We start from the raw sequence: 19,265 nt of genomic DNA, 5'->3' as shown, positions 1-19,265 counted from the left end.
GTGTGACGTACGTGATATTGATCAGTAAGTAGTATTCCGAGACAAATACAGACTACTTCTATATGTCTCTACCCTCGCCAAGTTGTACACCGACTTTATACTTACGATACGTTGACACATCTTCTGATTCAAAGGAAAAAAACTTTTCAAAATTTTTTGTTTCTGACCCCAAACTGAATTTGCTTTCCACTGGGCTTTTGGGTAGTGTATGCAGTGAGGAGGTGGAAAGGTCGTGAATACTCATCCACTGCAGAGTTTGAAAAGGCAGTCTGCTAAACCTCAGGATTATAGTGTTCTTTTTCCTGCCCTGTTTGGACAAAGCTTTGGGGCGCCATATTTTTGTTGACTTGTTGGTAGAGTGAACCTATTTGTGGAAAGAGCTGTGGTGTTTGGTCTGCTTCTCTTGGGCATAGGGATGAGGCTTTTATGCCAGCCCTCTTGGTCCTTGGGTGGAATATCGGTAGTTGCTCCTAGATTTGCACTTGCTGAAGAGCATTCGTGTGTCAAGCACTTTTCCCTGCTTTGTTCATGATTCTTTTTTTTATTTGCATTTAGTGTGGTTTCTACCTTGCCTGACAGATGATGTTGGCTGCTCTTTACTGCTGCCTTCTTTAGCCAGCTGGTCTGCTCTCTCATTTGCTGCAGTCCCTGTGCGTGCTGGTATCCACTGCCAGATAAATGTTTTTCAGGGACTGCATTTGTCTGGTTAGAGACAAGTATTTGTAGGGGTGAGAGTCATGAAAGCCACTTTCTTTGGCTTGACCTGCTGTAAAAGAGTCTGTGGTGATAAGGAGTGCCAGGATTTCTACCTTGTAGACTTGTAAAATGTGAGATGGATCACAGTGCTGGCATGAAGATTGTTGTTAATTCCTTAAATCTATTTCCAATGTTGAAAACTTTATGGTGTTATAAATATACCAAAATAAATGTTTATTTATAGTGCCCTCCCCATCGACGGATGAAGGCTCGAAGGTGTTTTTCAAAAGCAGTCTAACTAGCAGTACACAGTACTTATAAAAATATCTGAAATGAATAAGCTGTATGAATAACAAATGGCAAAGCAATCTTCAGTCATGATGTGTGACCTGATACAAATCATTTTGTGTGGAATCAAAATAACATTTTACCAAGGAATACATTACATATATATTATACATTTAATTAATATTTACTTAATGTGATCAAGTTTATGATTTGTTACCTGACCAAGCTTTAAATGTTGAGTTTGTATTATTTTCTTGTACAACATCCTACCTACAGTATGTGTTCACGTTTTGTGTATAATAATTTTTCACATGGATTAGACTAACGCAATCATTTTGTGTGGAAGGTTTTTTTTATTTCAGCAGACAAAACAAATCATTAATGTAACAGAAAATGCAGATGCAACATGCTGTAGTTTATGGTTGCTTGGGAAAAAACCACTGACAATATCTTAAAAAAATAAAACCACTGATTCATTTACTTTTTAAATGAATTTCCTTTTAGAAAAGTTATGATTTCAACATTTTGATATAATCTGCTGTACATTTTTTCAAAATACTTAGCAGCAGTAGGCAACACAATAATCTAAGAAATATTTATTGTGCATTTATGACAAAAACTTCCAACTTTCATTAATTACAACAGTGACAAAGGTCATGTCACAGCCATAAAATATACTGATAACTTTCCTTAAAAGGAAAATGCTTTTTATCATGAAGTCTTGGCCATACCATTTTATCAGAGAAATCAAAGTATCTGATTAACAGTAAATTTTTAAACTTAAGAACCAAGCAGAAGAAGTATTGATGCAATGTAAATGGCTTGAATCTTTTTACCAGTAAAACTTAATAAAAACAAAGCTAAAGATAATATAATCTTGCCATTGTGAAAGAAAAAGCAATGAACCCAAAAAAGGGATTTACATAATTTTAACAAGAGTGAGACAAAATAAATTCTGCTGACTTTTCTAAAAAGGAAAAAATGTGTGTATTCTTGGATGCATGACACCTTCCAATTTGTGATTACTGAGTGAACAATGCTCAATACATTTCATAATATTGCTATTATCTGTTTTTAAGCAGTGATTTGGTGAATAATATGGCACTAAGAAATTTGTTTGAAAAAATGAAGTAAATTGTTTCAGTAAAACCCCACACCAACAAAAATGTGCTTTTGGAAATTATGCATTCCCACAGACAACTACAACTAAAGACCCTGTGAACTAGAGTAGCATAACAATCACAAAGGACAATTCATGTTAAGAAGACCAAGTCTAATCCCCTAATATGTGAACCTTATCCAATGTGTCTTGACTGCTTATAGTATGAACTTAATTCTTCTGATTTTCAAATGTCACAAAGAAAAATTTCATAGTACAAGTGCCACTAATCAAGAGCTGAATGTTACATTACAATAATATTCATGAAAATTAATTAAATCATGTTCACAAACAATATGCCTAGCCCACCCTCAGGTGGTCATTTATCTTCTGTTCAAACCTTTTAAATGATCTGATATGTTTTCTTCTTTTTAAATAGCCTCCACCTATAAGAAGAGTTTTAAATTAGAGTAAATAAAGACTTTTAAACGTTTTATATAAAGCACAGGCAAGATGAAATAGTATGCTTTACATCTCATGAACTGATTTGCGTTTTAGTCAAGAAAGATGAAGTTTCTTCAACATTTGTTTTATAATTATGTTTATAGTCAAAAGTTGACCACTATGATGCCTGCTGAACAGATGAGTGCATACACCACTGATAAGGGAGTGAAGTAGCACACAGACTTGTGTCAGCTTAAAGAAAATGCTCAAACATATTAGGAACACAAGGAATGAAGCAGAAGTGGACCACATGTGAAGGTAGGCTCCACACTGCCATATGCTGGCAAGACTAGAGACAGGGTTTATCTTGGCTGGAAAATATGCTGCTGCACCTGCGCTGGCCGTGGCTTTTCATGGGTTGGTTGTGGTTTAGTGTGGAAATGCTTTACTGCCTGAGGAGGAAAATCCTTGTCACCCTGAAAAAGTACTACATTCCATTATTTCATTGAAGGGTAGGATAAATGAGATTCCAACATTTTGAATCATGTCTGAGCTAAATCCATTACTTACAAACTTGTCTAAAAACATGGCTTCAGGCCATCTCACAAAGGCTGCAATGTCTGCATGCTCTTTCGTGAAAGAAATGTAGGCAGCCTCATCTGAAAAGTGCTGCTTGAGTACCGTTATCAAATTTGCTGGCTGGCCAGCATGACCTTGATTAATAAATTGGAATCCATGAGAAGCATGGAAAGCTTACAATCTACAGAAAGGCAAAATTTCGTCATCTTCTTTGAGAAGGCACAGTCTGTAATTAATAATATGCAAAAACTCTACTTCCAGTGCAATCAGCCTCAACAAAAGAGCTTCATTCCGTTTTGCAATGGTGTTTTTTTTCCACACAGAAATATCACTGGCCCGACAACTTGCCTAATCAAAGCATGCAGCAGCTGCAGTGAAACTCTATAAACTACCATGTGATTGTAACCTTGTTCTCTGTCATGTCACATTTCTCCAATTCATTCTGATTTTAAATTTACAGCATTATCTCCAAATTCTGGATGCTAGTATTTTGACAACCTAAATTTAGGAGAGTGAACTTTAATGGTTCCAATGATGTCCCTTACCAACGTGGCATCCTTCTTTTATTGCAAGAAAGCTATGTTTTACAAGTGAATATCATAAAACCGATCATTTTACCTCGATTTAGAACGTCAGTATCTATCATTTAAATCCATTTTATCATTTTTCTTCCTGCCACCTGGTTTTTTCTAACAAATGCAAACATAATAAAATGTGAGATGAAATGTTTTGACATTAGTTTTTAGTTTAGTCCTTGTTACTCTTTGAGGAGCATAGTACTGCAACAACACCTCACCAGTGGACCCATTTTGGGCAGCCCCCTTCAGTTGGGCCCATGTGGTTCCAACGACCTTTGCCTCACTTTCTACTGTTCTTTTCCAAGTCTGCTTTTGTCTCCCAATTCTCCTCTTCCTCTGAATATTCCAGTCAAGTGCCTGCTTGGCAATGGTGTCAGCTGGTTTACGCAGGATGTGTCTTATCCAGCCCCATTTGCACTTTTTAATGTCTTGGCTAGTCGCATTCTGGTTAGTTTTTTCCACAGGCAGCTGTTGGAGATCTTTTCAGGCCATCTTATTCCTAGAATATGGCGTAGGCATCAGTTGGTAAAGGTCTGGAGCTTCTTGTTGATGGTATTTGTCACTCTCCAGGTTTCAGAACCATACAGTAGGACAGCCTTCACATTGGTGTTGAAGATGTGGGTCTTACTCTTGAACAGGTCTAACAAATGTACCTAGTTTGAATGTGTGTGTGTGCGCGTGTAAGAGAGGAAGATAAAGTGTATCTGATAAGTGTCATATGAGTGAGGGGGTTAAGCATGAGTATAACTGCGTGAGTGTATGAGGTGGAATAGTAATCTCTTCAGTTTATTATGTATCTTTTTCTCAGTTGATTGTGGGAGCTCCTAGCAACAAAGGAAAATTTCTATCTCTGTTACGACCAGACATAGACAATAAAGATGTATTGTATTGTACTGAGAAAGATAATGCTCGGGAGTTCCAGATAGCGCGTAGGCTGTTGAAAGCATGCCTGGCCTTGTTGATGCAGCTTTTGATGTCATCGTCCACTCCACCATCCTTGTTGACAATGCTCTTCAGATACGTGAAGCGATCTGCTATCAGGATGTTCTCTCCTTGAAGTTGGATTGGGAGTTCCTGCTTGTTGTTCTCATGTTTTGACATTAAAAGTGATATTTTAACTGCTTTAAATCTGTTTCAAATGGCAGCCATCTATTTTTTTTTTTAATTTTTTAAATCTCAACAAGCCTACTAGTGCTATCAAAATTCATGTTATAAAGTTCTTGTATTGATGACTTTATAGAAAAGAACCAACACATTAGCCTTACATAGCTGCTTGAGAATGAAAACACAAGATACAGTTTGCTATGATCTTGAATACCTTTGTTACCGCTCCAGAAACCACAGCTGTAGAATGGTGTGTATCTGTCTTTGGAGGGCTAAAAATAAAAATTGCTAAGTATGAAAAAATAAAACTCATAGTGAAAGAAATCTTCCATAAATCTTTGAACTAAAATTTTCTTATGATGAAGATTCACAATAAAGTTAAACCATAAAATTTATAACAGCTAATAGTGTAATAAAACTAAAGTGTACATACTAATAATACAAGTTGCCTGAAAATGATTGCCTCCCATATCCCCCAGATTCTTTAACAAAACATTAGCTACCAATAGCATCTGTTACTTTCAAATCTATCAAAATGTATTAAAATACTCAGTGTCACCTGCTTCCGTACTCCTCCTCTTCTTCTGGTGTCATCTGTGGAGTTTCATCTTTCTCCAGCTCTTTTTTATGCTGGACAATTCGCATTCCTCCTGCCTTAACTGTCAAAAGAAAAGGCAGAACAACAATGACCTTATAGATGTATATGGTGAGTAAAAAAAAAATTTAACAATTTTCCAAAGCCACCAGTACTAACAAATAAAAATAAATTTTGTTATTTCCTAAATATGGAAAATATATAAAAGATTCCGAAGGTGGGTTAACTCAAAAAAGAACAATAGTGATAGACAGCAGCTTTAAAAAATGCGAAACTACATACTTTAACTTACTGGAATTAGGTTACTTATTGTATCATTCAAACCACTCTTACATCAACCAGCACCGATCAATGGCAAAAGACTAGTACAGTCAGTAGCCTTAGCCAGTGTTAACATTATAGTTGTAATAAGGGTCACTGAATTAATTCATCCAGAAAAACAGCAAATAAACTATTTCAACTACACTCCCAAAGACAACTCAACCCCTTCCAAGACAAAATCATCCCATGCAAGACCAAAACGACAGACCAGCAAATCCCCAATGACAAAAGTTGCTAATCAAGTCAAATATCACACATGTATTATTTAGTCACTGTACATAAGCAAAAACTTGCCATTCGATTACACAAATCTTGGTCACCATTAAAAAAAAAGAAAGAAAATGGCCATTGGAAGAAAGATTCACAAGAAATCCCACATTCATACATAAACATTATTTTCTCTTTCAAGTTTTTATCACTTACTAAATGTTTTCTCAAACATACTCTGGAGGTTTATAGCAAATATGACTGTACACATCCAGACAGCATAAAAAAGGCATCATTGCTAGTAGAAATTTTTTTCATCAGTGGTAGATTGATCTTTTAGCATTGACTCAATTTGATTTTTCATAGATCAGTTTGAGTGGGCTTATGAAGTCTTTGGCTAAAACCGAAATGTCTGGATTGATTTGTCCAGCTTGTGTAAAGTGGGCTTAGAATGTTAGATCATTTGCACTGAACATTTCTGGTGACAGCAGTACACTAATTTGCATGATATCAAGGAATCATACTGATGAAGGTATTTTTCTGGTTCATACAGTGATGTGCATTGTCTTGAAATAAATTTAATCAAAATGATTAGACTAAAGGTCTCCGTTGAAAGATACATCTTAAGTATGGTTTGATGTTGACAGCGACTAACGAATCATGATGTAAACAAGGCATTCTGATAGTCATCTATTACCTGGGCTTCTTTTTAAACTTATAGCAAGTATTAATATCTTTCACTTGTTTGGAATTGCCATTTGGAAACTTACATTTGCTACTTACACGTACACCTCGATCATTTCCAGTTATGCAAATTTGTATATCAGCAAAAGTTCTGCTCAGCGTACTCTTTTATATTGCAACAAAGGTGGATTAATTGCGCAATCACTTTATTGTACTTTCTGAAGAGTTGCCTTCTATCTATTCGAGCTCCATATGCGTTGTCTTTGCGGACTGACTTTTGTGAAAAATACAAAAACGTAAAATTGATAATACTAACTTTCTGAAATATTTTGCAATTAAAATCTACCTGCTGGTGGATGCCCTCCTTTTAGATCTTCCTTTGCAGCCACTTCCTCGGTCGACGACATTGTTTTACGCGATAAGAAATAATATTCACGTTTTTATCTGGGTTTGCACAGACCTACTCGCTCACAAACAACGCACAATGCCAACTCATAAGCCTATTTCGTCATCACAATCTGAGTACATGAAACAAATTTATGACGTTTCACACATTTCCGCTTTAGGAACGCATGTTATTACCGATAGGTAAGAAGATCTTGTGCGATGCATAATAACCCAAAACCAGTAATCTTTAAAAGACTTAAATATCTCAGAAGATACAATTCGCAATTAATTTTTTTGGTAGTATGCATACTTATGTCGGCCTTATGATCAAGTAGCAGATCACAAGTTTAGTTTTGCTATTGTTTTACCAGTTCCCTCTCACTTCAGTCAGGTGTCGAAGTCAAATCGCATGCGATTTTTTTTTATTTGTTACTGCAAACTTTATTTCTTTTATTTTCAAATATGAATTAAAATAACACATTGTTTTAGCTCCAGCTAAACACCATTTACTCAAAGACGTGACGTGACCCAGCAAAGTTCAAATTGAAGTTGAACAAAGTCATCATGGATCAGCTAGGAGCAGATGAGAGAAAAAAAATATTTGATTTGATGAAGGACAGAGAGTAAGTTTCACCTATGCATTAAAACAAAAATTTATCAGTCTATATATGTCTTGGGGCGCATTTACTGAATTAAGCAGCTAAATGCAGATGTGTAATTTTGAAAATGTGCCTTAAGATATATGAATTCATGAACATTTTTTGTGGATCATTTCAAACGTTTTGTTCTCTTCTTGTATTATGTTTACCTGAAAGGAAATTTAAAATATAATTTCAAACTTTTTTAATTCTTAAAGTTAAGTACTTTTTAGCTTTTTGGTGCAATGAACACTCTTTGTTCTTTTATTTTAATCTTTTTATTTAGATTTATATATTTTCAAGTATATGGTACTAAAGAACAATACATTTTTTAAAGACAATAATCATGCATATGAGAGACCTACTGATTGCAGGTTAGGTGGGAACATGGACTGGATGTACCGTGGAGATAAGCCAAATACTGAGGAGTATCTGATGGGAAAACCAGTCGACAAACAAATAACTGGGGAGCCTTCAGCAAATGATGATGATGGTTTGTTGTCATAGCAATTTGAGCACTAAGAGGATCTTTATTACTATGTTTGCAGTAAGGCACATGCAGTATGATTCTTCCTGAACAATATTTGTTTTCTGTTAGAGAGGCCTTTAATTAACTATTTTACTATTTAAATTATGATTTATCTTAATCCTAACATGTAATATCAATGTCAGAATGATATCAGCATAGATCATCTTACCGTTTTAAAATCAAACTTATACAATGGAAATATGTTCCTGGGTATATTCTTGGCCACCCAAGGGTACCAAATCTTTATTGATATAAATGAGATCATTTCAGGTGGCATCAACTCATTATTTAGTGAAAGGATCAAGGCTAATGTTGCCCTAGACATGCAGGCCAAGATGCGAGAAGATCCTCTTTTTGCAATAAGGTATCATTACTATTATTATTTTAAATATCACACTGATATTCTATGGCCACTTGTGGTCAACAGATGTAGCACAGTCAAAGGAGAACTAACACTTTTTAATGATTGCTAAAGCTAGAGCAAGTCTCCCATAGCATCTACTAATGCATGTTGTGGTTTTGTTTGGGTACTTTTAAATTCTTATTCTCCCCCTGCCTCCTTTTTTTTTTTTAAACCTTCTTCATAAAATTGTTTCTTTCTCTGTAAGTTCTTTCATTCTCATTAAGTTCTATCATTTCTTAATTGAGTCTCATCATTTATTTTTTTTTATTTCCTGGTTCCACAACCTCTCCCCAGAGAATAGAAACAGACTTGTCTCCCTTGTCAATATCTAGTCCAAGATCACTGTAATCCAACATCAGTCTGAAGTCATCAGCAAAACCTTAGGAATACATCCTGCATCCTCACTATTACCGATCATGTATTGGCATAAGAGTTCTCACTCTTTCTGTCTGGCTGCAGATATGCGATGCCTATGCAGAACAAATCATTGCATTTCATTCATTCCGCATGCCAATCCATGTTAAGGTGACCTCATGCAGTGTACCAACCATACCTCCTGTTGTTATTATTGTATGTCTATAAATGTACAAACACATTAACTATTCACTGGAGTCCACATGTGTGTGTGCATATATATATATACTCAGCTGTATATTGCTAGCACATAAGAACCTGTAAATCTTGCCTGTTATTGCCTTTGAGGATTAATAAAGTTGTACTGCTTATTTCGTTAAATTTGCAATTTTTTGGTTAGCTTTTAGTTTGCTCAGCTGGGAAGCAGAATGTTACTAGTTTTAGGTCTACTTGAGCCTGTAACTGCTCACTCAGCAGGTGCTTAGCAGAAATGGCTACGTGATGTATCAGGGAAATGTCAAGGCAGCAGAACAAGAGGGCTGGGTTTTTCCATCCTCTTACCTTGGCTTGCCCTGGATATTCACTGCCCTTAAGTGACTCAACAAAGTAACTCTTTGCTTGCATTAAAAGTAATACACATTTAAAAAAAATTTTTTTACTTTATCATAAAATATCAAGCAAATGTGTCTGTATTGAGTTTATTTTCAATTATTATTACAAATATTTTGTGCAGACGAAAAGAGGAGGATGCCCGGCGACGTCTTTTAGAAAACCCTGTGAAGATGAAACAGCTACAGAAATTGGTGTGTACTGGCTCATTCTGGTTCATTACATTTATCTTTGTTGTGCACACAGAGCACTTCAAAAATCGTTATTACATTTTTGCATGACATGAGGGTTTTAGTCATTTGTGCTGTACAACTTTTTGCATTCTCTTTTCTCTTCATGGAAGGTGTACTGTAATTTCTTATTGTCATGTTTTTCAGTCTGTAGTTTGTGTATGTATTTGTTTGTGTGTCTAAAGAAAAAGTGTATGTGTGCTATATAACTAAAAGGTTGTTGTGCTTTCTTAAAGCAGTCTTGTGTTTCTTTAAGTTGGAGCAACAACAGAAAGCCAAGTCCAGAACAGAGAAGAAAGAAAAAAAGAAGAAAAAGAAAAAGAAGAGGAACAAGAGCAGTGGGGATGACTCATCCAATAGTGAAGATGATTTAGTGAATAAGTATTTGTCTATTCTGACACATAAACAGAAGTCTGGGACTTTAGAGAAAAGTGAGAAACATAGACATAGTGATGATGTACAAGGCAGTGACAGGAAGGAAGACAGATTTCAAAGGGACAGGCGAGATACTTTTAGTAGAAACAAATATGACCAGCATGATAAATTAAAGCACAGTGAGCACAAACACCACCGTGGGGAAGTTCCTCACAAGGACAGAAGGAAAAGGCACAGTTCAGGAGGTGAAGATCATGCAGAGAGAAAGAAGCAATCGTTGAGTCCCCAGCAACACATCAGGCAGCACAAAGGAAGTGTAGAGAAACACAGACACCAGCAGACAGCAGCCAGAGAAGACAGTAGTGATGGTGAAGACATGTCACAGCGAGTTTATGGCCTCATTGTGAGTAACACATGACAAGTATTTGAGACTTCACTTAAAAAAATAAATTATAACTGAGATAACTTTTAACTGCATTTTACTACTCTGCTGCATGACCACTTACTCTCTAGTTAGATCTCTTATTCATGAGCTACATATGTAAGAACAAACTAATCTTATATTTTATATTATTGTAAATAGTTCAGAGAAGTAAAGACTGTTTTGTGATCAGGGATGCATTGTCAAGGGATGCCACAAATAGTATGAGCTATAGAACCTGCTAATTTTGTCCAAATCAGTGTGCTGAGACTGAGAAATTAAATGAAGAAAACCAAAACTTTTCATACTGCTTGCAGAAAAGCATTAGACATCAGTCATCAGATGTTCCATCGATTTCAAGAGAAAATACTTTAAAGACCCACAGCTCATCTTCCAGTGCCAGCTCAAGATCAAGGTCAAGGTCTCCTGTGAAGTCCTCAGACAAAAGACAGTCTCCAAGGCCATCACATCCAAGCAGGGCATCTGACAAGAGCAAGCCTGCATATTGTGACCAGTCTGCTTCACCAGTCAGCAGGCAGAAATATGGCACCTCAGCCAAGAGACATCAGCCACCACTAAAACAGTAAGCAGTTCTTGACCATGTTTGAAAGGATTCCATTTAAATGTTCTCTCAGTTGTGCCAAAAGATCTTAGGTTTATAGCTTGAGAGAAGTTGGATGGCAGGAAGAATCTCTAGTTTATATGCTTTTTATTTTCTTTGCCGTGAGGGTCAGGCAAATGCAATTGTAAAAGTGGAGCAGTATCCACTACTTATTGTTTTGATAGTGCATTTTGCTTGGCTTTGTAATACAAGATAATTCATTCAAGTATATTCTTTCAAATATTTGAACATAGTACCCTGGGTCATTTCCTCTGTCAAACAGATAAGCGACTGCTTTTTTTTTATAAAGGGCTTCAGGAGAAACAAAACTAAAAGAATATGATAAACTTCATACGAATGATCATGGTTTAAAAAATCTTTAAAAAATCCATTTTAAAAGTTATATGCTATCTGTAAGGCAGATTGTAGTCAACTGAAAACAAAGAGTTAACAAAGAAATTGTAATGTGATTTCATGGATATCTGGCAGCTACCATTGCTTTGATAACAACTATGAAGTTTTTGCATGGGATACCTTACCACAGTCTAAGCATTGTCATCTGACTAGAAGACCATGTGAGCACTCTGCTGCCTATCATGTGTGTGTATGCACGCAGGCACCCGAGGAGAAAAAGGAATGGAGAAGGGAGAGTTATAATGGTCTCATGTGTTGGTAGGCATTGTTTGACTTGGAGTGTGCTGTATACTTAAATGGGTCTTTAGCAGTACAGATTTCAGCCTTAGTTTTCAAACTTTGCTAAATTTTCTCCTGTTCCTTTCTGTAAATGGATAGTCATACAAGTGAGAAGAATTGTTTTTTTAATTTAGCCATTATTGTCACTGCAGCTGTAATGGATTTTCTTTTTTTCTGAATGAGGAACTATAATTCTGTGTTTCTGCTTTTTTATGACATGTGTCCATTAAGATCTTCATGCTCATTGTCAATGTAGCTATAAAGAGCTGAACCCTTTTTGCTGCAGCAAGATGACAGCAGAAGAAAGAGAAAAGAAACTGCAAGAGATGACAGAAAATGCTAAGTGGAGAGATGAACAGCGCAGCAAAAACATCCAGCGATATAAAGAAGATGAGGCCAAAGATTCTGCAGAATCCCAAAAGAAGACTAACTTTCTGAGGTGAGATTCTCAAATCCATTTAGAATTTTTTTTTTAGTCGTTTCTAAAGTATAGTTTTATTTGATCTGATAATTTTTCTATGATTCTGTGAACCACAACTTCATAATGGATGCAATATTTTGTCAGAGATGGTAGAGTACCAGCTCCTACTTATTGTCAAATGTGTCTAAGTTTATAATTTTAAAGAGTTATCACAACGTAGATATCTGTACTACCTGTAAGCTTTTAGGAGCTACAATATCTGCCCAAAGTTTATTCTCCGTTATGCTGATCTTCATTGTGGTTACAGCTCCATGATGACAGACCATGTGTCTAAAAGCTCAGTAGAAGACAGGCTGAAACGGAACAAGTACAACATTCAGCGGACGAGGGCTGCTTTGGAAAAGAACTTTACAGAACACTAAAAAGTTGGGAAGGGTGCTGCCAGAAAAAAAAACTGGAGTTTTTATCTTAAAACTTAATTAATGATGGTCATTGAAACAAACGAAAGAATATGGCATAAAGAAATAGTTTTTTCTCATTTATAGACCATGAGCTCTTTCCCCTCTTCCCCTATTTTCTTTTGTGACTGAATGTTATAAAATGTTAATAATTAAGTCATTCTTACTTTATATATATACTGCTCAAAACAATGGAAAGGCCAGTTCTTTAGTAATTGTTTCAATTGAAACAAATCATTTCAACAAGAATTTGAGCTTGGACTGACATAATCCATATTCTCAAAATTCAAAAACGAAAGTCAATATCATGTGTGTCCACCATTGGCCTGAAGGCAGGCAAGACACCATTGTCTCATGGACTGAACCATTTGCAGTACCACACTGAGTTGTGTTGACAATGGACAGGGTTTGCACGTTTTTTTACTGTTTAATTCTGCCTATGGATATAGATATGTTGCAATTGTACATATTTTTGTGGATTCAGTGAGCTCATCTGCTTGACTGCTGTATTGAGCATGCACAAGAGCAATCTGGATTTTCATCTAATTCATGTTAGCTGTTCACCCACACAACAAGTTCACGAAAAAAGACTGAAGGAATTGCTCTCTCTCTCTTGATACAAACACGATTAATAAAAATTTTGAAAATATGAAGGTGGTCTTCCCATTGTTTTGAGAAGTATAGTTTACATTGTGTGTGTGGGAGAGAGAGGGGGTAAAGTGTGTGTTCCTGTGGGTCATGATAGGAAGTGCTTTTATGCCTTTTTTTTTTTTATGTTTGCAATTTCAAAATTCAAAGCACGAAAGTACAGTAACTTCTTAGTTTGCAACCAGGCTGGCTTCAGACCAAGTAGAAGCATATCTTCAACTCTCTCATCCTTATAGAAAAGAATCTTCAGCATCAGTGGTTCTAGAACTTCATTGACTTTTAATAAACGGGCATTTGATAGAGTCTGGAACGAGGGGCTGTGGTATGTGATGTGAAAATTTAACATCGAAGAAGGCTTCGTTCAAGTCGCTGAAGCGCTATACAATAGCTCAGCGAGTCCACTTAAAAATTGTTTTCTGTATTCAAGCATGACTTTCTGTCAAAAAATCACTTTAAACCACGTCTGACTTTATGAAACAAAATTGATTTTTACATGTCGGTTTATATATATAAACATTGGTTATACCATATAGTATTGTTATAATATCAAAGTTAATGTTTTCAGGACAAAGTTTTTACAGTAAAAACTTGTATTTCAACAGATTATTTTAAAGAGTGCGTGGAGTCTATGTGAGTGTAAGCTTGTTCACACCATACCGAGCAAGAGCTAAGATTGGAAGTTATGTGTCCTCTCATTCAAGACAAAGACGCGGGGAAATCAGTTGAAAATCACACGCGGGGAAAGGAACGGTGGACAGATAATTTTTCTTCCTCGGGGCAAAACTGCAAGACAGGTTTGAGCAGATGAGCTTCGTCTCTTCCAGATATGCACATGAGACTGGCCTGCATGAAATCTTCTTTCTCTTGATTGACTATTCTTAAGATGTTTGCACGAACTGTCAAGTGACTGAGGAGCAGGAAGCGACAAAGTTGGGGAGGGCGTGTAAGGCTGACCTCACGGAGTATTTGTACTGACATCGTTTGCTTGATTCTCCCCCACCTACATCGCCCATGTAGGACAAAAGAAGTCTGTGAGGGCAGACAAACAGGTGAACGTTAATGGTGTGTGCGATGTACGCATGACCTGTATGTACTTCGTTACTGAAAAACGTGCGGGGGGTTCAAGATAGCACATCATTCAAGACGGGGGCTTAAAGAGTTCCACGTACACAGACAAGAGAACGAGAGACAACTTGGTGAAGATGACTATTTTAATGACTAATTGCTCAAAAATCGAACAATCTTTTTCCACAAAGCTCGCTTGTCTAACCCGACAGTGCAAGCAATATGCACTGATGATCGACGAATGGCGTTGACATCACGTAATACGACGAACTACGTCCGTTAAAAAGCGGGGATTGGCTCGACAGTAAAATACGTGGCGGTGGTCCCGCAAACGTTATTGGCGGTGTTGAGGCCGTACAGCACAGTCTCACCTGTCTGGATCTTGCAGTACACCGGTGCTCCAGTATCTCCCTGTAATGGAAATTTCAAAAAGCTTTATGAACTTGTTAAGATCAAAATGGATTAGTGTGAAATGGTTTCCAATTAAGGATAATTTTTTTTCTTTCTTGACAGGAATATTTGTCCCGTCCTTGATTGACCACTTATGAAAACTGATAATCTGGTTTTAAAAGTCTGTCAAAAGTCATCCATCAATCTCTTAAAAATAAAATTCACGTGAGAGAGAGAGAGAGAGAGTGACGTCAAGTTCTACCATGTGATAACTGAATATATTGCTAGTGTTTGTACCCGACAGTTGGCCCCGCCGTTAGTAGAGACAAAGCATTTCTGGTCAGCCTGCAGGTTAGTGCAGCCAGAGCTGCTAAGTTGAACTGGAATGGTGTTCACCAGCCCGTTCTCAGTCGCGCCACCTGCAAGCAAAGCATCAACCATTAGCTAAAAGCAATAAAAGAAGAAAAGATGAGCACCATTAGTTGCTGTTCTTAGAGGAGGAGGAAGTAGAAGCAGAAGTAGAAGACGATAGATAATAATAAAGAGTTGAAAACAACTTTGAAAATAATAACCAGAGTTGACGCTGTTTGCTCCGTAGCTGGCCATGAAGCAGCTGGTGGTGTTGATGGTCATGGTGGCGCTGTTGTACACGCAGGCCGGACTCACGCATGTTCCACTTGTGGGGTTGAAGTATCCTGTCAACACCTGGGTGTTCTCCAGTCTCGTTACCCCGGAGACCGCTGTCAGCAAGTGTCGCAACAAAAGGTTTTTTTTTAAAGACACCTGGGAATACTATGATCAGTATTTAGGGCAAGGAATCGATTTGACACGAATGGACGAGGAGAGTTAAATCTTTGATGATGGTGAGGAGGAAGACAAAACACTTATTCCATCTGTTTACAATACTTCGTGTGACAAAGACTTCTGATCTTGCCTGCATCTGCTCTTGCTTTCAGTCTTGTTGTATGCTAATCGTTACCTCTTAACTGAAAACTGTAGGTGTCATAAAGTTGTTCTTACACGTTGTGTTCCGGAACAGATACGTAGCATAGCCCAACGGTTGAGAACCACTCAGACGAAGGTCCGCTCTGCATCGTAATAAGCACGCACGCGCACATGCACACACAAGCACACACATACACACATACACATACACATATATCCTGCGTGTGTTCATCTCGTCCACATGAAAGTGCTACAGAAATATGAGAGAAGTAGAAGAAAATCTCAAAAAAACTAAACTGTCAGACAAAACTTATCTCTAGAAATATCTTCACCGATATCTGCTATGACATTATGACCGGAGCACCTCCCACCTTTCTAGTCTGATTTCTCACTACACTACACCTCGCTGTTCTTCCATTGGCAGTCGTCTTCTGACTCTCGGCCGCTTCACACGTAATCAGACATAATTCCTTCCTTTTTCCTTGACCTTCAATGCTAGAAACTTATGCTCTCTTTCAATCTAACTTAAAACTGTACCAGCTCCAACAGTAGTGCATGTGGATGTGGCCCTGATTGAGATCGTTTTGTACCAAAGGTGTGTAATGATTGTCACATCTGAAAGATAAGATGTTCTTCGTGGTTTATGAATGGTGTTCATGACCTAAATGACCACTTTTGATGGGATTAATTTGTTGTCCTACCTCACTGTCTTTAAAAGACATGGTGGTACTCACGCTATGCCTGTAGCTGCTGCAAATGACAGGGTCTGGTAGCAGGAGTCGACAGTCAACACGATGGGGGCCAGTGTCTTGGGGTCTGTGGCGTACACGGCGTTGCATAACTGTAAACATTTCACAGACATGAATCACAGACTGCGGTACCAGAGTATAGCTGACTAATCTCTGTCAGGAAATGTTCAACGATAGGGAAACGTACTTAAGACAGATATACTTTCATCAAGGTTCTCTAACCCCATTGTCCTTCCGAGTCTTGCCCCGCTTGACTTCACTCAGCCTCGATATAGAAGTAAAGTTGGATTTACTCTTTTCCTAGATGTCATTAACTCCTCGCTGGCTAGCTGGTCGCGCTTGGCTTACTGTAGTCACTTGAGGCTGTCTACCCCACTTAACACCTCTACTCTGGTAGATATGTCCCGCTTTCTTGTATAAACAGTCCCAGGTTTGTCGACAAGCCACACTAGACTAATTGTGTGCGAGTTTACGACCCTTTTAACATTACTACATGACAGACAAATCTGACTCGTGCTCATGCAAATGGCTCTTAAGTTACAAACAATAGTCCTGTTGAAGTGCCAGACTAATTCTAGTTTTACTTACGAAGTACAAGTTATTGAACCAGATTCCTATCACGCCAGGGTCGCAGCCACTGAGTGGAGTGGAACCAAGAAGTCTGGTCTGCATTGCATTCGGGCAGACTACAAAATATCAAGGGGAAGAATCATGTTTTTGTTTTGATAATCTCCCTTTCTTGATTAGTGTATTTGGGGACTTGGTATTCGCTCATATTTTATAATAACAGGATTTTAAAGTTTTTTTTAAAATTCTGAGTGAGTAAAATATGTCGACAGCTCATTGTCTTGTTAAAATATGATGATAATCATTAGTGTATAACAGTCACGTTGCGAAGTCGCCATTAAGTTGTACAAATAACAATTCTGCAAGGACCCTAACAATACATCATGGACAAAGCTGTACAAAGCATGTCTTCTTCACGCCAGGAAAATAACATTTGAATGTGCTGTCCACTTTGTGTTAACAATCGTTCATATTACACCTGTCTTCCCTCTACACGCAAACAATAATAGTCATGCGTACCTTTCGCAATAGTCGTTGTTATGGTTGTAGTCGTTGGGGCAGTAGTAGTGGTTGGTGTAGTTGTTGTAGTAGGCGTGGTTGTTGTAGAAGGCGTGGTTGTGGTGGTTGGAGTAGTGGTGGTGGTGGGAGTAGTGGTGGTGGTGGGAGTAGTAGTGGTTGGAGTAGTGGTGGTGGTGGCAGTTGTAGTGGAGGTAGCAGTGGTGGTTGGAGTACTGGTAGTGACAGTAGTGGTTGTTGTCTCTACAATACATTCCGGCGCTAAGGCTGCGTCGCAGTAGCACTGTCCTGTAAACATGATAAATTTCATTCTCTTTAAAGGTCATGGTTATAACACAACATAATTACAACTTCTTGTCAAAACGAAAACATAGCTCAAGACATGTAGCATCATCAGATACAATGAGGTCTGTCTCTTCTTGGCAAAAAGAACACAGAATGCGAAATATACAATGTAATATATAATAAATTTTGGTCTTCATTCAAAGCTCGTGTCAAACAACTTACTTTTAACCAATAAAAAGTGCTTATCAACTGTCGTTAAAACTGCGTCAAGCTACGGACGAGAAAAAAAGCTTTTCGGTAAACACTGATGATGATGATGAGGAGGAGGAGGAGGAGGAGGAGGAGGAGGGGGAGGAGGAGGTGTGAAGAAGGCAAGTGAGTCCAAAGAAGACCAACATCCTTCTGGTGTTGACAGACTTACCGGCGGCCTGACAACACGTCCCGGCTAGTAGGCGCGGGTCGTTGCGGTACTCGTAGGATGTAGAAATCTGTCCAGTGAAGGTGACTCTGGTGATGAGCCAGTACTGCCCGCAGCAGATCGGGTTGGCCTGTTTCTTGGCTCCGCACACCGATGGAGGGGTGGTAGTAATGGCAGCAGTAGCAGGCGTTGCTGCAGCTGGTGCAGCTGGTGCAGGTGGTGGAGGTCTGGCAGCAGCTTCTCTGTTGCGCTCAAGGATGTTATAGAGGAACAAAAAGCGTTTGTGCCGCGAAGCAACTCGTCCTTGACAGAGAGACGCGGTCAGGACCAGAACGAGGGCAACAAACAGCCGCATGGTTCCAGCAGCAGCAACAACAGCAGCAACAGCAGCTCGCAGCAAAGAGCAGTGCTGTCACTACAGTCGGTGGTGACCATTTATATGCTGAGTCTGCTGACCTACTGCTGCACCTGCTACTGCAGTCCTTCGGTCATCACACCGCCCGTCCTTTTGTCTTGGAAACGTTGTGTCCACATCAACCACGTTGGCTTTTTTTTTTTTTTCGCTCATGTAAGACACGCACGTGCATCGAAGACCAGATAAAGTGACCAGACCTCGCAGTCACCTGTTGTACCGGTGTATCGTACTTAAAAAAACGGTGTATCGGCCACCTGTTGCTGTTTGCTGATCCTTCCAATCCATTATTTCCTTCAATATCTCTGCACCTTTAACCACCCCTACCCCACATTCCGTGACCAGCAATACCCTTTTCTAGCGGTTACTGTCTTTGGTCTGACAATATCGTCGAATTATTGTTCTACACCATTTGTTCAAAATAATAATCAGTAAATAAAATTCCACAGGCACGAATATTAAACATGGCGGATTAAGGCTTATTGGTTTAATGGATTTTTGAGAGCGTGATAGATAGATAGGTTGGTGGGTTTTTGAGAGCTTATTACATCTAGAG

The 19,265-nt window shown here is 38.2% G+C and overlaps 3 protein-coding genes across 4 annotated transcripts; 1 reads left to right on the top strand and 2 right to left on the bottom strand.

Annotated features, from left to right (window-relative positions):
• Positions 1-1,317: 1,317 nt before the first annotated feature.
• LOC112563928 (death-associated protein 1-like) lies at positions 1,318-7,099 on the bottom strand. The gene is made up of 4 exons (XM_025238405.1): positions 6,942-7,099; positions 5,348-5,447; positions 5,003-5,060; positions 1,318-3,003 (listed from the first exon to the last, which is right to left on the bottom strand). Exons 1-4 carry the CDS (start codon positions 7,000-7,002, stop codon positions 2,890-2,892), a joined length of 333 nt encoding a protein of 110 aa, XP_025094190.1. The 5' UTR covers positions 7,003-7,099; the 3' UTR covers positions 1,318-2,889.
• Positions 7,100-7,145: 46 nt separating this feature from the next.
• Positions 7,146-13,888, top strand: LOC112563902 (pre-mRNA-splicing factor CWC25 homolog). 2 transcript variants are annotated; one of them, XM_025238374.1, is made up of 10 exons: positions 7,146-7,183; positions 7,472-7,605; positions 7,995-8,113; positions 8,420-8,513; positions 9,640-9,709; positions 10,002-10,523; positions 10,859-11,124; positions 11,632-11,814; positions 12,122-12,274; positions 12,564-13,888. In XM_025238374.1, the coding sequence occupies exons 2-10, from the start codon at positions 7,547-7,549 to the stop codon at positions 12,676-12,678; spliced, it is 1,581 nt and encodes a 526-aa protein (XP_025094159.1). In that variant the 5' UTR covers positions 7,146-7,183; positions 7,472-7,546; the 3' UTR covers positions 12,679-13,888. The 2 variants fall into 2 exon arrangements, with proteins under 2 accessions (XP_025094159.1, XP_025094167.1); XM_025238382.1 differs by lacking the exon at positions 11,632-11,814.
• A 667-nt stretch (positions 13,889-14,555) lies between these two features.
• Positions 14,556-18,726, bottom strand: LOC112563917 (integumentary mucin C.1-like). Its single transcript, XM_025238394.1, has 8 exons — positions 18,301-18,726; positions 17,598-17,882; positions 17,100-17,197; positions 16,497-16,603; positions 15,838-15,905; positions 15,390-15,557; positions 15,115-15,236; positions 14,556-14,838 (listed from the first exon to the last, which is right to left on the bottom strand). The coding sequence occupies exons 1-8, from the start codon at positions 18,650-18,652 to the stop codon at positions 14,707-14,709; spliced, it is 1,332 nt and encodes a 443-aa protein (XP_025094179.1). The 5' UTR covers positions 18,653-18,726; the 3' UTR covers positions 14,556-14,706.
• Positions 18,727-19,265: the final 539 nt, after the last annotated feature.

Source organism: Pomacea canaliculata, linkage group LG1 (genome assembly GCF_003073045.1).
Source record: "Pomacea canaliculata isolate SZHN2017 linkage group LG1, ASM307304v1, whole genome shotgun sequence".
NCBI lineage: Eukaryota > Metazoa > Mollusca > Gastropoda > Architaenioglossa > Ampullariidae > Pomacea > Pomacea canaliculata.
Note: the sequence above shows the minus strand (reverse complement) of the source record. Positions and strands in the feature narration are given on the sequence as shown.

Coding starts and splice junctions, on each gene's coding strand:
- LOC112563928 (XM_025238405.1), bottom strand. CDS start 7,002: ATGTCGTCGACCGAGGAAGTGGCTGCAAAGGAAGATCTAAAAGGAGGG. Junction 5,448..6,941: donor AGGAGGGCATCCACCAGCAG/GTAGATTTTAAT, acceptor TTCTTTTGACAG/TTAAGGCAGGAGGAATGCGA. Junction 3,004..5,002: donor TTTCTGGAGCGGTAACAAAG/GTATTCAAGATC, acceptor GTACTTTTTCAG/GGTGACAAGGATTTTCCTCC.
- LOC112563902 (XM_025238374.1), top strand. CDS start 7,547: ATGGATCAGCTAGGAGCAGATGAGAGAAAAAAAATATTTGATTTGATG. Junction 9,710..10,001: donor TGAAACAGCTACAGAAATTG/GTGTGTACTGGC, acceptor TGTTTCTTTAAG/TTGGAGCAACAACAGAAAGC. Junction 10,524..10,858: donor AGCGAGTTTATGGCCTCATT/GTGAGTAACACA, acceptor TACTGCTTGCAG/AAAAGCATTAGACATCAGTC.
- LOC112563917 (XM_025238394.1), bottom strand. CDS start 18,652: ATGCGGCTGTTTGTTGCCCTCGTTCTGGTCCTGACCGCGTCTCTCTGT. Junction 15,558..15,837: donor TCTGTTCCGGAACACAACGT/GTAAGAACAACT, acceptor ACTTGCTGACAG/CGGTCTCCGGGGTAACGAGA. Junction 14,839..15,114: donor ACGGCGGGGCCAACTGTCGG/GTACAAACACTA, acceptor TTTCCATTACAG/GGAGATACTGGAGCACCGGT.